Source organism: Canis aureus, chromosome 10, assembly GCF_053574225.1.
Source record: "Canis aureus isolate CA01 chromosome 10, VMU_Caureus_v.1.0, whole genome shotgun sequence".
NCBI lineage: Eukaryota > Metazoa > Chordata > Mammalia > Carnivora > Canidae > Canis > Canis aureus.
Window position 1 is genome coordinate 66,251,462 of NC_135620.1, and position 17,176 is coordinate 66,268,637.

The window sequence follows — 17,176 nt, forward strand, 5'->3', positions numbered from 1 at the left end:
TATGATAGACATAGGGAGAGAGAGAGAGGCAGAGATACAGGCAGAGGGAGAAGCAGGCTCCATGCCGGGAGCCCGACGTGGGACTTGATCCCGGGACTCCAGGATGGTGCCCTGGGCCAAAGGCAGGTGCCAAACCTCTGAGCCACCCAGGGACCCCCTCAAAGCACTTTTTATGTGTTATTCCTTCAAACTCAGAAGTTCTGCAGGTTGGGAACAGGATTTCAGAGACAGAAGATGATACTGCAAAAGTCTTCTAAAACATACTTTGGAGACCTTGAAAAGATGGCACACATTGGGATCCCACCCCCTCTAAGGAGTTGCTATCGAGAGTAACAAATGACCAAGAAAGACACTAACCAGAATAATGCTCCCAGGTGAACTCCTTCTTACTTGTGACATTCAAAACCAGACTGGTGACAGGAGAAACCTGAGAGCAGTGGCCTTGGACAGAACCCGTCCAGCACAAGAAAAACGTCCCCAAGTGAGGAGGTCATCAGACACGGATGCTGCCTCTACGCACAAACCTAGCGAGGGACACATTGTCAGTGCAGGGCCCCCTGCCTGGCTGCTCATCAGAACCACCGTAGGTGCTCAGAAGCTGTCTGATTCCCCAGACCCATCTTCACAGCTTCTGATTCAATCAGTCCAGGGTGAGGCCCAAGCACTGCTTAGGTTTTCAAAGCTTGCCAGATGGTCTGAATGTGCAGCTGCAGGGGGGTGTCAGTACTTTCCAATCAAGAGGATCAGAGAAATCTCTGTGGAGGAGGTGGCTTCTGAGGGGACTCTGGGGGATATTTTAATGCCTGGACAGGTAAGGGAATTTCAGGCAGAGAAACACGGACAAAGGAACAGCGGGAAGAAATTATGGGGCAATGATTAAGGGATTCTCGGAGAGCTGAACATACGATGTGTGAGGAGGAGCTAGGAGGAGGGGGGCAATAAATGGAGAAAAGCAAGTTGGAGCCAGGTTGTAGAAGGCCATGAATGGCCAGCAAGGGCCACCTCCAGATATTGGTGGGTGGGCAGGCAGGGGGTGAGGGCCCATGGAACAGCAGAACCCCAGCCAGGGAAACCTATCTCTGCTCCTTCTGTGGGCTCAAGAGGCCCAGCACAATGCTTTACAAAGGAGGTTCTGGAAATCAATGCTCCACTGATGTTAACAGATACACTATCCAAAAAAAAAAAAAAAAGTAGGCAGGGAGGTGAGAGGCTAGTTGTTCTGTAGGTCTTTTTTTTTTTTTTTTTTAATTAAGGGAAGGGAAAAAAAAAAAATTAAGGGAAGGGTTGTTTCACAGTCCAATGATTTGGGGAAACAATGGCCTAAAAAAAAATGTCTTTTTTGTAGGATTTCTCAGTACTTTTGATACCCGAACAGGCACTGTGAGATCCAAGAAGGGGAATGAAGGACACGCCATCTCCCAAACATGTGACTCAGACGTCCTTTCCTGGAGGCACATCTCAAGGGACTCATGTTCCCTAGGCCGAGAACACGCTGACAAAACACGGTCTCACTTGAGTGCCCCTAAGAGGTTGTATTTGACCACCCAGAAACTTAAACACATGTCCCAGCTGTTTGCCAGCTGACAATGTTAAGAAAAAATAGGCCCAGCTGAAATGACCAAGAGGGACCGACCAGGGGTCACGGAAGAAGGCTCTCTCCTCTTACTGTGTTTCTCAAAATACAAAAACAACTCTCCCACCCCCAACGCCCCGCCAACCAACACAAAATGTTTTGTTACTGTTTCTTCAAAATCTGACCATAAGCATAATGATGGCACGAGGTAGAGAATTTTGAAACTTTAAGAAGTATTGACGAAAATCTTTAAAAGCAGTATCTCACCTGGTAATTATGGACTTCGGGATTTGTTTTAGAGCTAAAGGAAAGAAGGGAAAAATTGTCATGTAACAGGTGGTAAAGTGGCATCATTAGTCGATTTATTTGACGATCAGAAACAAATCCTACCGACGCTGTTAGGAACTTCCACAAACACCGTTTCTTTTTGGTTATTAGCTGTTTAAATGAACATATGACCCAGGAAACCAAATAGCAACTTCCACTCATCACTTTTGAGCTCGCAAATAGAAAGACAAAGGCATTATTCCAGAATCCTGCTCGTGATGTCATGTTTCGCCGACAGAAAGGAGATCCTTCCGGTTGGACAAGCCAAGGGATTTTATTTCCCATCCCAGGTCCGTGCTGCACTGCTGGGAGGCACCCCGGGCCCCAGGCAGCCCCAGCACCACCCAGCGCCTTCTCCAACCGCAGGAAGACCTACCAGCAGCTCCTGAGCGTCTACCACTGTGGTTCCTGCTGCTACCAACAAGTGCTGTGATCGGGCCACCACTTTGGGACGCTCATGCCATATAAGGCTGTGTACTGGGAGCTTCACATCTGTTACTATTTAACCTACACAATGAGGCTATGAGGTCAATAACTGGTACCACCTCATTGTGCAGATAAAGGAAAGGTTGCCTAAGAGAGAAGGAAGGAAGCCTGCTCGGGACCGGCCAGCTAGTCCGTGGCACAGCCAGGACTGGAAGGGACATCTGCTCAAGCCCAAAGCCCCTCTACGTTCCACAAAGCCAAACTGGCTTCTTGAGGGTCTGAGAAAAGGTTCTGGGCTCCTCGTCCGTGACCCTATCTTGGACTCTTAAGTGTAACTACTCTGGTCAAAAAAAAAAAAAAAAAGAAAAGAAAAGAAAAGAAAAACCAACCCCACCCAAACAAACATGGGCAGAGAAGGCTGCCTTTAGGGGTAAAACACAATGTGTTTCACACGCAAGGCTGGCATCTGCCAGGGAAAACCACAAACACAGCACAATCGCTGGGCTATGCTGCCAGGGCGGTGTGCTTGAAATCAAGGTTTATTGCTTCTCCAACAATGAGAGAAACATTTCATTGTTATGAGTCTAGCTTGGGGTCTAAATGGCTCCGTGTTCCAGTCTTCAGAGAGGGCCAGTGCAGAGCACCCGGCTCTGGGCCAGATTCACCTCCAGCTGGATTTCATCAGGAAGGGTAAGTGTTCAGCAAGGTGCTATTTTTCTGGTATCACCTCTGCAGCCCGGAGCACAATTTCATCCCTGGCTCCCATAGCAATCCTACTCACCCCGGGATCCCACAGGCTGTGAAGAGCAATTGAACAGCTGCGAACACTGGTTATTAGCTCATTTGTTCCTAAAGGGTATATTTACGGGTTTTTTTTTTCCAGTGGACATTTTTTGTGTGTGCGTTTTGGTTCCTAATAATATATAATCTCCACTAGATGCTAAAAGGAAAATATAATTTTATTAGGGGTAAACAAACAAAACAATCACTTCCTTAGAAAGCAAAGGGAAGAAATGATCTAATTCACAAGCCCTTGAGAAATAAAAGCAAGACACGCTGACAGGTGGAAAGAGGTGTGACTTACTTTTGGCAAGCTACCTGCCATGGGGATCCTAGAGACAGGCGTGTCTGTGGGAAGGAACTCTGAGACCTCCCCCCTGCCTCAGGAAGGGGCGGGGGTGTGATGCACAACAGCTCCACAGGACTCCGGGGCCCCTTCTTTGGGTGCTGAGAAGTGAACCCAGACTCAAGAGTCAGCTGCTTGCCCCCCCCAATAGAACGGCACTGCAGGTGAAACTTGGAATCAGAGGCACAAGGCTGAGTTTCCAGCTGGGTGACACAGGGGCTGGTTGCGTTCTCTAGCACCCCGGGCCCTGGCAGGTGTCTTGCGACTGCTCGGGGGGAGAGGGGACAGGCGAACAGGCAGGCACCAGCCTCTTTCTCCCCGCTTGGCTCCACTCAGAGCAGCTCTACTTTTGTCTGTGCTAGACACTGGGCTTCCCGCTCAGGTTTCTTTCTAGGGGGCGAAGATCAGAGGCTAAAAAAGTTTAGACAAACACTGATCTAGCCCAACCTCCTTGCTTTCAGTGAGAAAAAGGAGGCCCAGAAGGAAGGCGGAAGGCCCCAGAGCTGAAAACAAGGCTGGGGCAAGGCGGGCGGACTCCTGGTCCCTTGGCCTGCATCTCATCACCAACCAGGGCATCGGCTCCCCACTCCCCCGCATGCCGGGCCCTGCCAACCGTCCGGAATACATGCACAGTCAAGCTGTGCTCACCTCTCAGATCCCCCTCAGCGGCCTGAGACCTGTACCTGGGAAGACCCAGGGACTAACTACACAGGGATCCCAGTGGCTGCAGCGTGGACACCAGGGCCCAAACAGTTACAGCCTGTGATTCCCTAGAGCACGACAGCTGTCCTTCTAAGTCAAAACTCATGCATGCAAACGGTTGTTTCAGAGAGAGAAAAAGAGGTACATGCAAGGTGGGGTGGTGGTTCCCACCTGGGCCACACACTAGAATCACCTAGGAGCTTTAAAAAACCAGATGCCTGGGTCCCTCTCCCCAAGACTGATGCAAATGGCCTGGGGCGTGGCCTGGCTGAGGCCGGTAACTCAAGGCTCACCAGGAGATTCCACTGTACAGCAAAGATCAAGAACGCCTGTGCTGGGGAAGGGGTGGGGCGTCGGCAAACCTCACCCTGTGGGCCAGGCCTGGCCCACCTGCATTCGTGGGGTAAGTTTTATTGGATCACAGCTGTGTCCTTTGACTTACATACTGTCTATGGCTGCTTTTGTGTGCCAGCGACAGAGCTGAGCAGTCATGAAAGACACAGCATAGCCTACAAAGTCCAAAGTATTTACTCTTTGGCACTTTACAGGAAGTCTGTTCACACCTGTGGAGGTTCAGGCTTGTGACGTGTTCTTTTGTCTGCACAAAATTCAATAAAGGTGTTTAGTGAAGGTCTTCTATGTTGTAGGACTATAAAGCCTGCACGTCACCGAGCGGATCCGGGATTTGTCCTCGTGGGGCTTTTGCTCAAGAGCACGGCCCTTCTTTCCCATCACAGCCTGCAATGCCATCAGCTCAGCGCGCCATACACATTCCTCTCACCCTTATCACCCACCGTTGTAATGAACAACACACAAAGCTATGCAAACAAAGCGGCTGTGTTTTAAAAAAAAAAGAAAAAAAAAAACCTCTCTTGGAACATTCTATTGTGTACTTATACCAGGAGAATGGTATAGCCAGGCAGCAGCAGAAAAAGGGGAGAAAAATCATCAGGTGACTCACTCTGTGGTTTAATTGTATTAAGGAAAAAGTCAACATTGCGAATAAAGATAATAATTAGAGAGAAGAGCCGTACCCCAGAGTCTGGGGACACTTACCAGAACTGAGCCGCTATCACCGGGTTGCTTGCTTTAAAGGAAAAACAGAAAGTATGCCATCTTAGAGAGCTGTATCACCGTGTGCCACGCGATGACAATGAGCAGGGTGGCGATTGCTGTGATCCCAGAGGGGTCCTCACCCCAGGACACAGAATCTTCACCCTCGCTACTTCTTTCTGGAGGTAACGTCTCCCTTCCCCTGCGCCAAGCCCGCCCGATTCCCCCAGTGAACGCTGAGCATGCTCCCAGGGCCGGGGGCTCTCCAAAGAGCAGGGACATTCTTGCTGTCAAGGAGCTCCCAGTCCTGACACAGAGCCAGAGAGGTGCGTAAAATCAAGCGGCATAAGGGGATGATGCAGGCTGAAATATGAGCCTGATGGCACTGGGGAGCTCGAGACAGACACTTCGGGCTGGAGCAGGGCTGTGTCTATGGAGGGGACCATGGACAGAGCTAGAGCTTCTTCATCTAGACTCCATTTCGTTTCTCAAAGGACGTAGCATGGAAAAATCATTAAAAGCTTCACAGAGATGTCAGAACTCTGGTTGGAGAAAATGCCAGTAAAACAGAAGAGGAAAAGAGGACAGAGACTGGGAAGGAAAGTAGAGGAGAATCAGAGAACCCGTAGTCTGGAAGAGCTCCAAAGCCACCCATGGGGTCAAGGGTCATGTCAGAGGCACCTCCTCCCTCTGCAGCGGCTACACCAAGGGGTCCTTCCCTCTGTGCCTGCACACTACTCCAGGGCCTGGGAGCTCAGCACAGTCTTGAGATGGCTCTATCTTTGGACAACACCATTGTAAAGGAAGTTCTTTACTGGAGTGTTTCTGGACAACACTAACCCAATGGACCACAGCAGGCATGAGGCTTGACAGGGAGGCAACGCAGCCCTTCCTCTCCCTGCACTGTGTCAGTTGTCATTCCCAGTTCCTACAACCAATCACCTCTGGCCATGCCCTCAGTCCTCTCACCCTCTGGTCTTTCTTGAAGGTGAGGCCACATCTCCTAGCCTCTAGCTATTTTTCCTCCATCAGAGCAGCCAAGAATGACTTTAGAGAGCTTCTGGCTGCCATGCTATTGCACCATTCATTCAAAAAGGCAGGAAACAGTGGGGGAACACAAGGTTAAAGATTCTAGAAGGGGGAAAAGTAGAGGTGCAGGTCCCACAAAGGCCCGCTAAGTCCTGAGTTATACAAGGAAACCTATGGAATGGTCAGTATGAGTAAGTGATGTGGAGAAGCAGGGAGGGGCAGACTAAATTCAAGGGCAGGTTGTGTTTGGATGGACCAGAGGGCCTGAATCCAGAATTAAAAGGTTCTAGATCTGCTGTTCTTACGTGGACAGAATTCTGGTTAGCATGAGACTAATGTCCCCATTTGAAATTGTACAATGGAGGAGAGAAGAGACTGTTTTCCCCTCTAAGACACATCATCATCTTCCATGGGCAAGAAACATGGTAACCTACAATATTCCTTTTTTTTTTTACCTACAATATTCCTAAGGTCCCAGGTCCCAACAGAAACAAAGAGGCACAAGAAAAGAAATAGGAAAAAGAGGGAAAAGAAAAAGAACAGAACCAATGGGAAAAACCAAAGACAGCGGACAGCAAAAGTGGCCTGACTACCCTCCAAAGAATCTCTCCCACTGGGGTTTCATCAAAAGTTTTGGAATGAGACCAGAACAGCAGAAGGTTCCTTTAAGAACTGCTTTACCAAGCTCCTTGGGGCTTAATTAACCAACTAAACCTTAATGTAAAATCCCAGGTAGAACGAACACCACACCACCTTTGAATGTCGAGTGTCTCCGGGATGGATAGCGTTTACTAGGCTTCCGCTCAAAGGTGCTGGTTCTTCGTAACCTGGCGCCATGCGTGGCCTGATACTCTGTCCGCCCACTGGAAAGTAAATATTTTATTGCATGTTACCAACATCCAGAGTGCCAGTACATTATACACACTTGGAAGTGCGCTTCTGTTTTCAAGAGCTCCAATGTAAATGTCAACTTATCGTGAACTCCTCTGGTGAAGAGAAACACTAAATTTAGCCCTGCATTTGGAAATGAATGCACCTTTGCCAAATCCAAGATGTATTCTAGGGGCAGATATTTCCACCAAAAGACAAAGCCTGCGATTTAAGTCCCAGCCACTTGGCTGCAGAAACCGAGCAAGTCCAAGTACTCGGAACATCTGACAAGAGAACAATGATTCACAAATAAAATAACCTTTCGTAACACACATTACGTAGACATTTAACTCTTTTAAAATGCTATTATCAATGACCACTTGACTAAGCCTTGGCCTTCCTTACTATGCCAACGGAAACATTACTTCTTTCACCAAGACTTGCTGGGTTTCAACCATTGGGTGGCCCCGCCGCAGCTTTCAGGAGGTGTGCTGTTTTTATCGGATCGCTGCTTTATTCCAGCCACTCTTGGCGGATGATTTAACACACAGAAGGGGCCACTTGCCACCTGCTCTAAGTGCCTCCAAGGGGCGTCCTTGTCTTCAACCTCCCCTTCCTTCTACTTCTCCTCAAGGAGTGGAAGGGAGCCTGGTCTGGGCCAAATCCTGGGGGAGATTCCTCCCAGGATGGAAAAGCCTATCTTGGCAACCATCCCAATAGCCATTTCCTTGCATAGTAGATAAATCTGAAATGATAAATGCACACCCTGTGGCATATTCAATAGAGTTCAAGGACATGCCATGTGTGGAGAGAGGTTATGAAATCAGGTGAGGTTTTAGAGCTTATAACAGCGATTCTCAGATCCAAAAACAAGCCTCAAAAATCAACCCTGGGAGGGCATTTAAAATGCACATCCCCTGGCCTTACTCATGAAGGCACATGTGTGCACCCATAGATTCTGATTACAAGGGTCTTGGATGAGGTCCTAAGTCTTCATTTTTTTAATACCCCCCCAAGGAAGTTTTTATGTATTTTGAAAGACACAGTCTTATAAGCCATAGGTAAAAGTATGTGAAAGATTAAATTCTCCATGTTTTCAGGGTCTTTTTTGGATTGAAGTATTTATTGAGCCTACCCTGGGTCACTTGCACACACATGGACATCTGCTCTCCTTCTCAACCATCAACCACATTTCTTGACATTGGTGCATGAAAGGCAATAGAGTAGTGATTAAAATACGAGACCCAGACTATCTGGGGTTGAATCTCAGCTCTACCACTTGCTGGCCATGACTCTGGGAAGATTATGCAATTCCTCAGCCCTAGATTCCTTATCTGTAAAATGGGAATAACCAGAGGACCAATTGCATCAAGACTGCTGCAAGGATTACACACTGGTTCATGAAAAACTCTAGCACAATTTGTGTTCTATGCTCAGGCCCACTATGGTGGCCACCTACCTCACATGCACTGAGCATTTATTGGGACAGAAGAATGACATTTTAAAAGATTTTTATTTATTTACTTTTTTGAGAGAGAGAGCTAGCAAGTGAGTATATGCAGGCAGGCAGAGGGAGAGGGAGAAGCAGACTCCCCGCTGAGCAGAGAGCCCAAGGCGGGCTCTGGATCCAGAGATCATGACCTGAGCCAAAAGCAGATGCTTAACCGACTGAACCACCCAGGTGCCCCTGGAGGAACTAAATTTTAAAATTTATTTAATATTAATTAATCTTGGTGCAGCCGGAGTGGCTGGGTCAGTTGAGCATCTGTCTCTTGATTTCAGCTCAGGTCGTGAGATCGAGCCCCGCGATGGGTTCCAGAGCCAGCAAGGAGTCTACTTCATGGCTCTCTGCCTCTGCCCCTCCCCAAATCTCTCTCTCTCTCTCTTACACACACACACACACACACACACACACACTCTCTCTCTCTCTCTCTCTGTCTCTCTCTCTCTTACACACACACACACACATTCTCTCTCTCTCTCTCTCAAACTTAAAATTTTTTTTTATTTAATATTCATCTTAATGGCCACACATGGCTACTAATGTCTACTGCTTAAGATGGCATAGTTTCAGCTAAATGTCAGCTATTAACAATTTTGTTATTAGCCCCATTTTATCAATGAGGACACGAGGCTAAAAGAGCTTTGGTGATTCAACCAAAGGGCAGATCCTAAGAAAGCAGCAGGGATGGGAAGTCCGACCCAAGCCTCTGGACACAGATCCGCTCATCGCTCCATTCACAAGAAACATCCCTGTTGCCCTCCTCCGAAACGTGGTATCCACGTTGTAAAGAGCAGTGCCAGTGCCCACCTGAATCTGAAGCGAGACCCCAGGCGGATAAAGTCTGATCTGTTCGATTTGCTATTTCCCGGCGTCCGCAGTCGGAAGAAGGCGTGATGTTCAACCGCACATTTCCAGAGGTGCTTGCAGGTTCTGGCGCTGTCCAGCCGGAATACAAACGTGTGCTCCTGCTCCCGCCCCTTACAGGTGAAGCACAAGGTTCTCGATTCAGTGCGTGTCGGGAACCTCGAGGAAGGCTCATTTGCAGCAAGGAGGAAATCCAGGAGCAAGGCTTACCTGATCATCGTCCTCCACCACCACCAGTGTCAATTTGCTCTTTTTAAAATCCATTTTGGTAATTTTAGGCCTGGGCAGAGAGAAAACATTTTAAAAGTACAATCTGCAAGGAATGCTATCTACACAAACAGCAGTTTCCTTTCTACTTTTTAAGCTTAGATTTGCTAAAGAAATCATTCATTCATTCAAGTGTGATTATCCAGAGGTTTCATTGCCACTGCCAAACACCCGCAAATATATTAAGAAGAGCATGGTGTGTTTTTTAAAGCAAATTGGGGTGTTGCAAATATCCCTCAAGAATCATCCATCACATAGAATTCCACCACAAAATAGGAAAAGACATTTTTAATATTAGACAAAACTAAATTACCAAAAGAATAAGCCTATTTTGTTAGCTCCTTCAAAGATTAATATGCCTGTCGGGGTCAGTCCAAGAGAATATTCACAGCCATCTCTTCCCTACAAATAAACGAAGTGACAATCGGTAGAGGGTTCTAACAGGTCGTCACAGAGCAGAATGCAAAACAGTTTCCTCACCGCGTTACTTTGTTTGCACATTTTTTATACATGGCTCGGGCACAGCAAAACCCAAGGACCCCCGTCAAACGCACACAGTTCTTACCCTGACAACGTGCATGTCTACCCCATACATTTCCAGCCACTTCGCTTTATTCAGATAGGACAGTTCCGCCTGGGCAGGGCTCTTTCCCCTTTGAAAAACCAATGGAAATACATGTAAACTGCAGCTCGTACACCCACAGGTTTCTGAAGGGCACAGCCACACTAAAGGGACACCCTCTGTAGCCATTAAGAGAATGAGGGACACGCATTTGTACTAACAGGAAAAGGCCTCCATGGACAGACTGTTACTGGACTAGAGAGATGACAGCCCTGCTTATGATGGGAACACGGAAGGCCACAATTTTTGTGCGTGGACGTGGGCATGGACATGCCAAGTGGAAGGGCCGGGAAGCCGCCCCCCCGGGGCTGTAACAGTACAGCCTGCAGAGAGGACGGTGGGTGCGTGTGCATGGGGTGGGGGTGGGGGGTGCAGTGCCACGGCCATATATTTCAACATGGTACGAGCATGGGCTAATGTCACTTTCCAGTTTCAGAGAAGTCATCGCACCCCTTAGGAGGGCTGAGGGACGAGAGGAAACGAGGCTAAGCCCTCTGAGTCCGAGACTGACTCGGAGCGCAGGGTTTGGGCAGGTGGGCTGGGAGGGCGGAAGGGCAGCACCGGTAGTCCAGGCATGGAACGGTCGCCCTAGGGGGACCCCGGGCGGTGGGGGGCCAGGCAGGTGGGTGGAGGAGGCCAGACATAAACAACAAGGCTGGATTTAGCTGCGGTGACCACATATCCTGAAAGGTAATGCCGTGCTCCACGTGGTCTCCAATACGAGTGCACCTGTTCGGAACAACGGGGCCTCTCTAAACGGTTCATTCTAGAAGATTCGGGCCGTGGACACAGAGCCGGGGGTGTAGGAATGTACCAAGGCAGAGCCTCCTTGCTCTCTCCGGGAGGCCAGGAGAGCGGCGGCCCCACAGTAACGGGCCCATCAGGACCGGGCTCTGGATTTCAGGGGGCGACGGGGGCCTGGTCCGGGCCTGACTGTGTATCTCAGTATCTCAGGAGAGACGGGGGGTCGCGTGGGCCTTTGGAACAACAGGCCAGAAGTGCAGAGCTGGAGCTGCAGCCTCACAGGCTTCACCCGGAGCGATTCTCCTGGCACATCAGAGTCCGACACACGCTTACACAGCACAAAATAAACATTATCAGAATGCTAGAGGGTAGCATCGAGGTACCTGCACTCTTTCCATCTCTGGAAGATATCAAATTCCATCGCTTCTGTCTGATTTGGAATGAACCGAAACTCAGACACAAGCTCTGGCGTGTGTTCTGGAAGCTCGCACTCCCCCAGCTCCGCTGCGAGGGTCATAAAAGGGAGAAAAACGGGGAGACGTTGAATACCTTCCTTCGGTGACTGCTGCAACCAGGTCCAGAGGCAGCTGGCACGATCATAAAGCGCAGGTGCCCCCGTGGGGGGAGCGCCCTTCCCATCTGGTGCCCGCAGCACATTCAGAATCCCCAAGAATCCTCCTCACGCCCGCCCCACTCGGCAAAACACCGCTCTCTCAGTGAGGACAGTCTTGCTCTCGACTGTTTCTCCCACCCGAGGAGGCCCAGGTTGTATTTCCCCTGTAAAGTGGTAGAGCCCAGATCTGCAATAAAAGGCAACTGCAGAGAATGAGGGCGTGCTCAGAAACAGCTATTTAACCCAGCTCTCACTGAAGGCCCCCCAACACCCCCCCAGCAGCACCCCCCAGCCTGCTCCCCAGCCCGCCCTGCTCCAGAGGCCCAATCCCAGATTCAGTACGGGTAGAGTCTGGGGGAAAATACTTGGGAGGGAGAGAGGCGGAGGGAGGAGGGGGGGGCAGGGAGGGGGGGGGTGATCCGGCTGCAGGAGCAACTGCAGCAAGTCGGCCAGAACCAGGAGGAAGCCGGGAGTGCAAAGAAGAGCAGCCACACCAGGAGCCCCAGCAAAAACCCCAAAGTGTGCAGCACCCTAGTGGCTCTGGCCAAGTTACCCCACAGTATGAAGGGCCCGAGGACACAGGGGGTCCCGTGCTTCCAAGACACAAATGAGAAAATCCACTCTCCCCACCCCGGACCCCACCCCTGCAGCTCAGGGAGCAGACCCCTGGATGAAAGGGAATCCTCCAGAGGTTTCTCTAACACCCTGCTGCACAAAGGGTGGTCCAGCATCAGCATCACCTGGGACTTTGCTCATAACGCACAATCATCAGACCTACTGAAGCAGAACCTGCCCTTTCACCAGATGCCCAGGTGACTGGTGCACAGGTTACTTTGAAAAGCATGGATCTGCAATACTGGCTTTTGAACTGGCATGTGCATTATGGTCACCCCGAGGGCTCGCTAAAACACACACTGTTGAAGCCCATACCCCAAGATTCTGATTCCACTGGTCTGGAATAAGGCCTGAGAATTTTTTTTTTTTTTAATTTTACTTATTTATTCATGAGGCACACAGAGAGAGAGAGGCAGAGACATAGGCAGAGGGAGAAGCAGGCTCCCTGCGGAGAGCCTAATGCAGAAGAACTTGACCCCAGGACCCCTGGGATCACAACCCAGTGGAAGGCAGCTGCTCAACCACCGAGCCACACAGGCATCCTGAGAATTTGCACTTCTAACAAGTTCCCAGGTAAGGCTGATGCAGCGTGACCTGGGAACACACCTTGAGAATCACTGCTTAACACAACAAATCCCACCAACTGATGAGTCAGCAGCCGTCTGAACCCCACCAGCAACGGGCAACTAACTACCCAGCAGCCTTTCCAGTGCCAGAGCTCACCCTCCTGGAAGGACTCTGGTGCGCTTGCAGAAGTGAGCTCAGAGGAGCCATGGGGCGGGGCAGGGGCGGGGGTGGGGGGGTGGGGGGGGTGGGGGGGTGGGGGGGGGCGGTGCTGTAAGAGACACTGCTTGCCATGGAGTGTGTGGGGGATGCTGGTAAATGCTTCCTCACCTGATGGAAGCCCTTCATTTGCAACTCTGAAGCATCTGAGGCAGAGGGCACCCTAAAATCACCAGGGTGGTCTGGGTGGGGGTCGGGGGTGTGTGTGCAGCTACTTGTACCTCTGGCAAAGTCACAAATGAATATTCTGCTCTGGAAATATTCACCCAGCCAAGGGAAGGGCTGGGCTGCTAGGGCCACCACTGTCCTCTAACCAAGCACTCACCCTGAAACTGGGGAGCTGGTGGGGCTAGAGGGACAGTCTGGGAGGAGATCTCCCTCCTGTGAACCACCCTTCTCCTGCACCCATGGGCCAAAGTGGGGCAACAGAGCCCTGGGTTTAGTGGTGTCTCGGCGACACCACTGGAATCATCGAGCACAGAGGGAGAAACTAGACGATGATAAAGTTTTCCTGAGACCGGGAAAGGGTGCCAGTATCCCTTCTCACCATCACTGGACCAGAACAGGCCTGAGTGATGCCCGGTACATAGATTCTGAGACAGCACACCTGCCTCCCAAAAATCTGCCTGCAAAACGACCCTCCACCATCTGTGAACTCTGTCTGCAGCCAGGGTCCTCGCTGTGGAGGGTGCCGAGGGTGGTGGAAACGGCTCGGACGCGGGAATGCTGGAATCCCCCTCTACCATACGCTATCTGTAGGATCTGGGCAAGTCACTTAACAGCTCTCCATCGATCTCTGATGCCCAGTCAGTAAAATGGGAACTGCTGCAAGGATGGAAGATCATGGGCACCCAGCAAACGACTGTTCCATTCTCCTCCTCCCCTTTCTTTTTGCCTGGATTAACTTTCAAATCTACCTTAAAAGAGCACAGCCTTCACTCAGGGCCACTGCATCACAACTCTGGAGGGGTACCACTAACTCAAGGACAACCACAGCAAGACACGTCTTCAAGGCCCAAGCAAGGGAGGAAACACAGCCCACATTTTATTTGAACCCAGACCCGCTCCAGCGATCTTGATGGTCTGATGAAGCTGGCTTCGCTGTGGTTGCACTGGAAAGGCTGTGGCGCTTCCCAATGGGATGTGGGGGAAAGAGGCCATGGAGGGACAACGTAACAAGAACTTCCCAACTTGAGTGTCTAAGCCTTCAGCCTTTTCATTTGTACTTGACACAATGACTGCATCTTAAATTACACTCTGTTGTAGTTTCAACTCAAGTGGGTCACTTCCAGGAGAAAGGCTCACAGACAGCTGATCTCATTCACGTCTGCCTCGGCTCTGGGGCACAGCAAATGGTCCTATCAGAGCCGGGCTTTGGGAGTGTAGTGATGCCTTCAGCACACGGCAGGGAAGTGAGGGAGTGCAGAGGGGGGTGAGGGGAGATGGTAATACATGCGCCTCCAGCTCTAATGGTTCAGGACCTGTGGGTTGATTGCCTTCATCCTGTTAACTACACTCTGACACCTATCGCCGGGCCACCAACTCTAATGGTATATACCTCCTGGAGACTCAGAAACTCCAGAGTGGATGCCACTTGGCCAGCTGGGGAAATCTGTCCCTGGCCAAAATGGAGAGATTTCCACGTTCTCTAAGCCATTATAGATCCTTACAGCACTTACCATAAGGACTGTTGTGTCATGAAAATGTGGATGTGAAGCACCTGGCATTGTATGTGGCACAGACATTTACAGATGGCCATATTGTCACCTCTACCACCTGATGGTAGAGGTAGCTCTCAGACCTCATGGGCAGGCTCCTCCTTCAACTAAAGTCTTTGTTTTTTTTAAAAGATTTTATATATTTATTTATTCATGAGAGAGACACACAGAGAGAGGCAGAGACACAGGCAGAGGGAGACGCAGGCTCCCTGTGGGGAGCCTGATGCGGGACTCGATCCCAGGAACCCGGGATCATGACCTGAGCCAAAGCAGATGCTCTTGAGCCACTTAGGCGTCCCCAACCAAAGTCTTTGAGGGGCCTCTCCAACTTCATTTGATTCATTCTATACTTAACTGAGCACCTACTACATGCGAGCCCCCATTAGAGAACAAGAATTAAAAAGTGACTGAGGAATAGAAATGTCAGGTAAAGGGAATATCCTCCAGTCATTAAAAATCATCTTTATGACAAAATACTTGTACTAAAAATACCAAGTAGAAAATCATAAAAAATTGTATATAACTGATCAGAATTACATTTTAAAAACTGTACCCAACTCACAGAAACTCTTGATTGTCTATGGATGGCAGGATGATGGGTTCCTTCCTTCCTTCTACTTGTCTACTGTGCGGCTGTCCTGATATTCTATGATAAATGTGTACTGATTTTATGATTTGAAGACTTAGATCCACTTTTAAAAATTGGCAAATACAAAAACTGGAAGCCAAATCTTAATATGGTGTTCAAAATTAATTAGTAATTATGAATGAATACATCATAATTCATTATCCCATAGAAGCCAATGAACATGCTGGTAAACAAATCTACAACATATGTCTCTCTGATGTGCCGATAAAATTCCTTATGTGCAGTTACATGTTAGTATCCTCTTAATTAATGCTGGAGACTCTAGCAAGTGTTTCTTGTGCATTTTAAACTAAAATCCACCAGTGCATAATATGGAAGAGTCAAGTCAAGGTTGACGCTCATGCAGGCAAATCACCATCTAACTCCCACCTGCAAGCAGAGGACTCCCTGTTAATGCTCTGGCTTGACCTCTCTGATGTGCAAACTCAAGAAGCTACTGAAGGTCCCACTGGCATCTGTCAACCAAGAGGCCCTACACAGGTATCTCCTCCATTGGAGCCAACTCTCCTAACCATTCACTGTTCCCATCACACACCACTGGAATCCATCTATGACCTTCCCTGACTCCCCTTTTCAATACTGATCTAATGACCAGGTCCTTCTCTTGTACCACCAATGTTGGTTTTTTGGGGATGTGTGTGTGTGGGTGTGTACCCCTCTGCCCCAGTCAATTTCCTTTTATTACAGCAAAACCTTCTCACCGCACCCCTCACCCTGGTCTTGCTCCAGTCCCTTCTCCCCATCACAGCCAGTGTGACCTTTCCAAAAGCACACCTCCCCAGGCCTGCCTTCCTCTTAAGAGCCCTCAAAGGCCTACTGCTGACCAGCATGAAGGTCATGCTCTTTAAACAAGGTTCAAGGTTGTCCACTTATCCAGGTTTCCGAACTTCCACCCTCCAACACTGCTCCATTGCTGGCACCTCTCTATACTTTTCTATTTTGTCCCTTGATTCCTTTGTTCATTTTCATCCCCCCGAAGGGCCTTCGCCTTCCAAGCCTCCTGCAGGTCTTCCTGGGGGGAACTACACTGTACCCTGTATGTGGTTTTGCCATGTCCTCACGGGACCATTAGCTACTTGAGAGATGGAGGCCGTACTGTATTCATTTATACCCCCAAAGAGGAGAACTGAGCCTGGTACACAGGATAATCAATTGTTGAAACAAGAGCATAACATGAAAATGCTAATTACCACTAAAGAATAATGTACCTTGTAGACAGAGAGCAGCTAATTCCACAGCCGTTTCATAGGGGCATTTCAATCTTGAAAAAAAGAGAGGAAATTAATTCTGTATATGAACTTTAATACTCATAAACCATACAAAATATCATTAAAGTCATTTTTCGAAAGGTAGTGATATTTAGATAATGATTTTTCCCAGTGGCTTCTATTTTTGCCGTTCACGTTAAAGAATGCAAACAAGCTGACTTCCACTACCTATTTCCCAAAGTCAGGCTCACCATCTAGCAAAACAACCCAACCAGGTATAGTTTCTATCCACCCTGTGGGCAATTTCACTGAATTTGGCAAGAATGGGGAGGTTTGGGAAATAGACTGAAAAGCCTTCCCTTTGCCTTGTGATTTTGGAACTTACTTGATACAGTACATGCGCCTTTTCAAGCTGCCTTAAATATTTCTTGAAACCAGGTCATAGTGTTAAAAATAAACAGACAGACACAATATCTAACACTG

General features: G+C 49.1%; 1 protein-coding gene across 9 annotated transcripts in view; it reads right to left on the reverse strand.

The window, feature by feature from the left end:
• EPB41L4B (erythrocyte membrane protein band 4.1 like 4B) overlaps positions 1-17,176 on the reverse strand; it is a 127,275-nt gene that overhangs the window by 58,660 nt on the left and 51,439 nt on the right. For all 9 annotated transcript variants that reach the window (XM_077912843.1, XM_077912846.1, XM_077912841.1 and 6 more), the window contains exons 6-14: positions 16,694-16,746; positions 11,491-11,611; positions 10,307-10,394; positions 10,055-10,143; positions 9,685-9,754; positions 9,418-9,587; positions 6,990-7,099; positions 5,211-5,241; positions 1,841-1,874 (exon numbers count right to left, since the gene is read on the reverse strand). In XM_077912843.1, the coding sequence (XP_077768969.1) occupies positions 1,841-1,874; positions 5,211-5,241; positions 6,990-7,099; positions 9,418-9,587; positions 9,685-9,754; positions 10,055-10,143; positions 10,307-10,394; positions 11,491-11,611; positions 16,694-16,746 (766 nt within the window). The remainder of the gene's footprint in view (positions 1-1,840; positions 1,875-5,210; positions 5,242-6,989; positions 7,100-9,417; positions 9,588-9,684; positions 9,755-10,054; positions 10,144-10,306; positions 10,395-11,490; positions 11,612-16,693; positions 16,747-17,176) is intronic.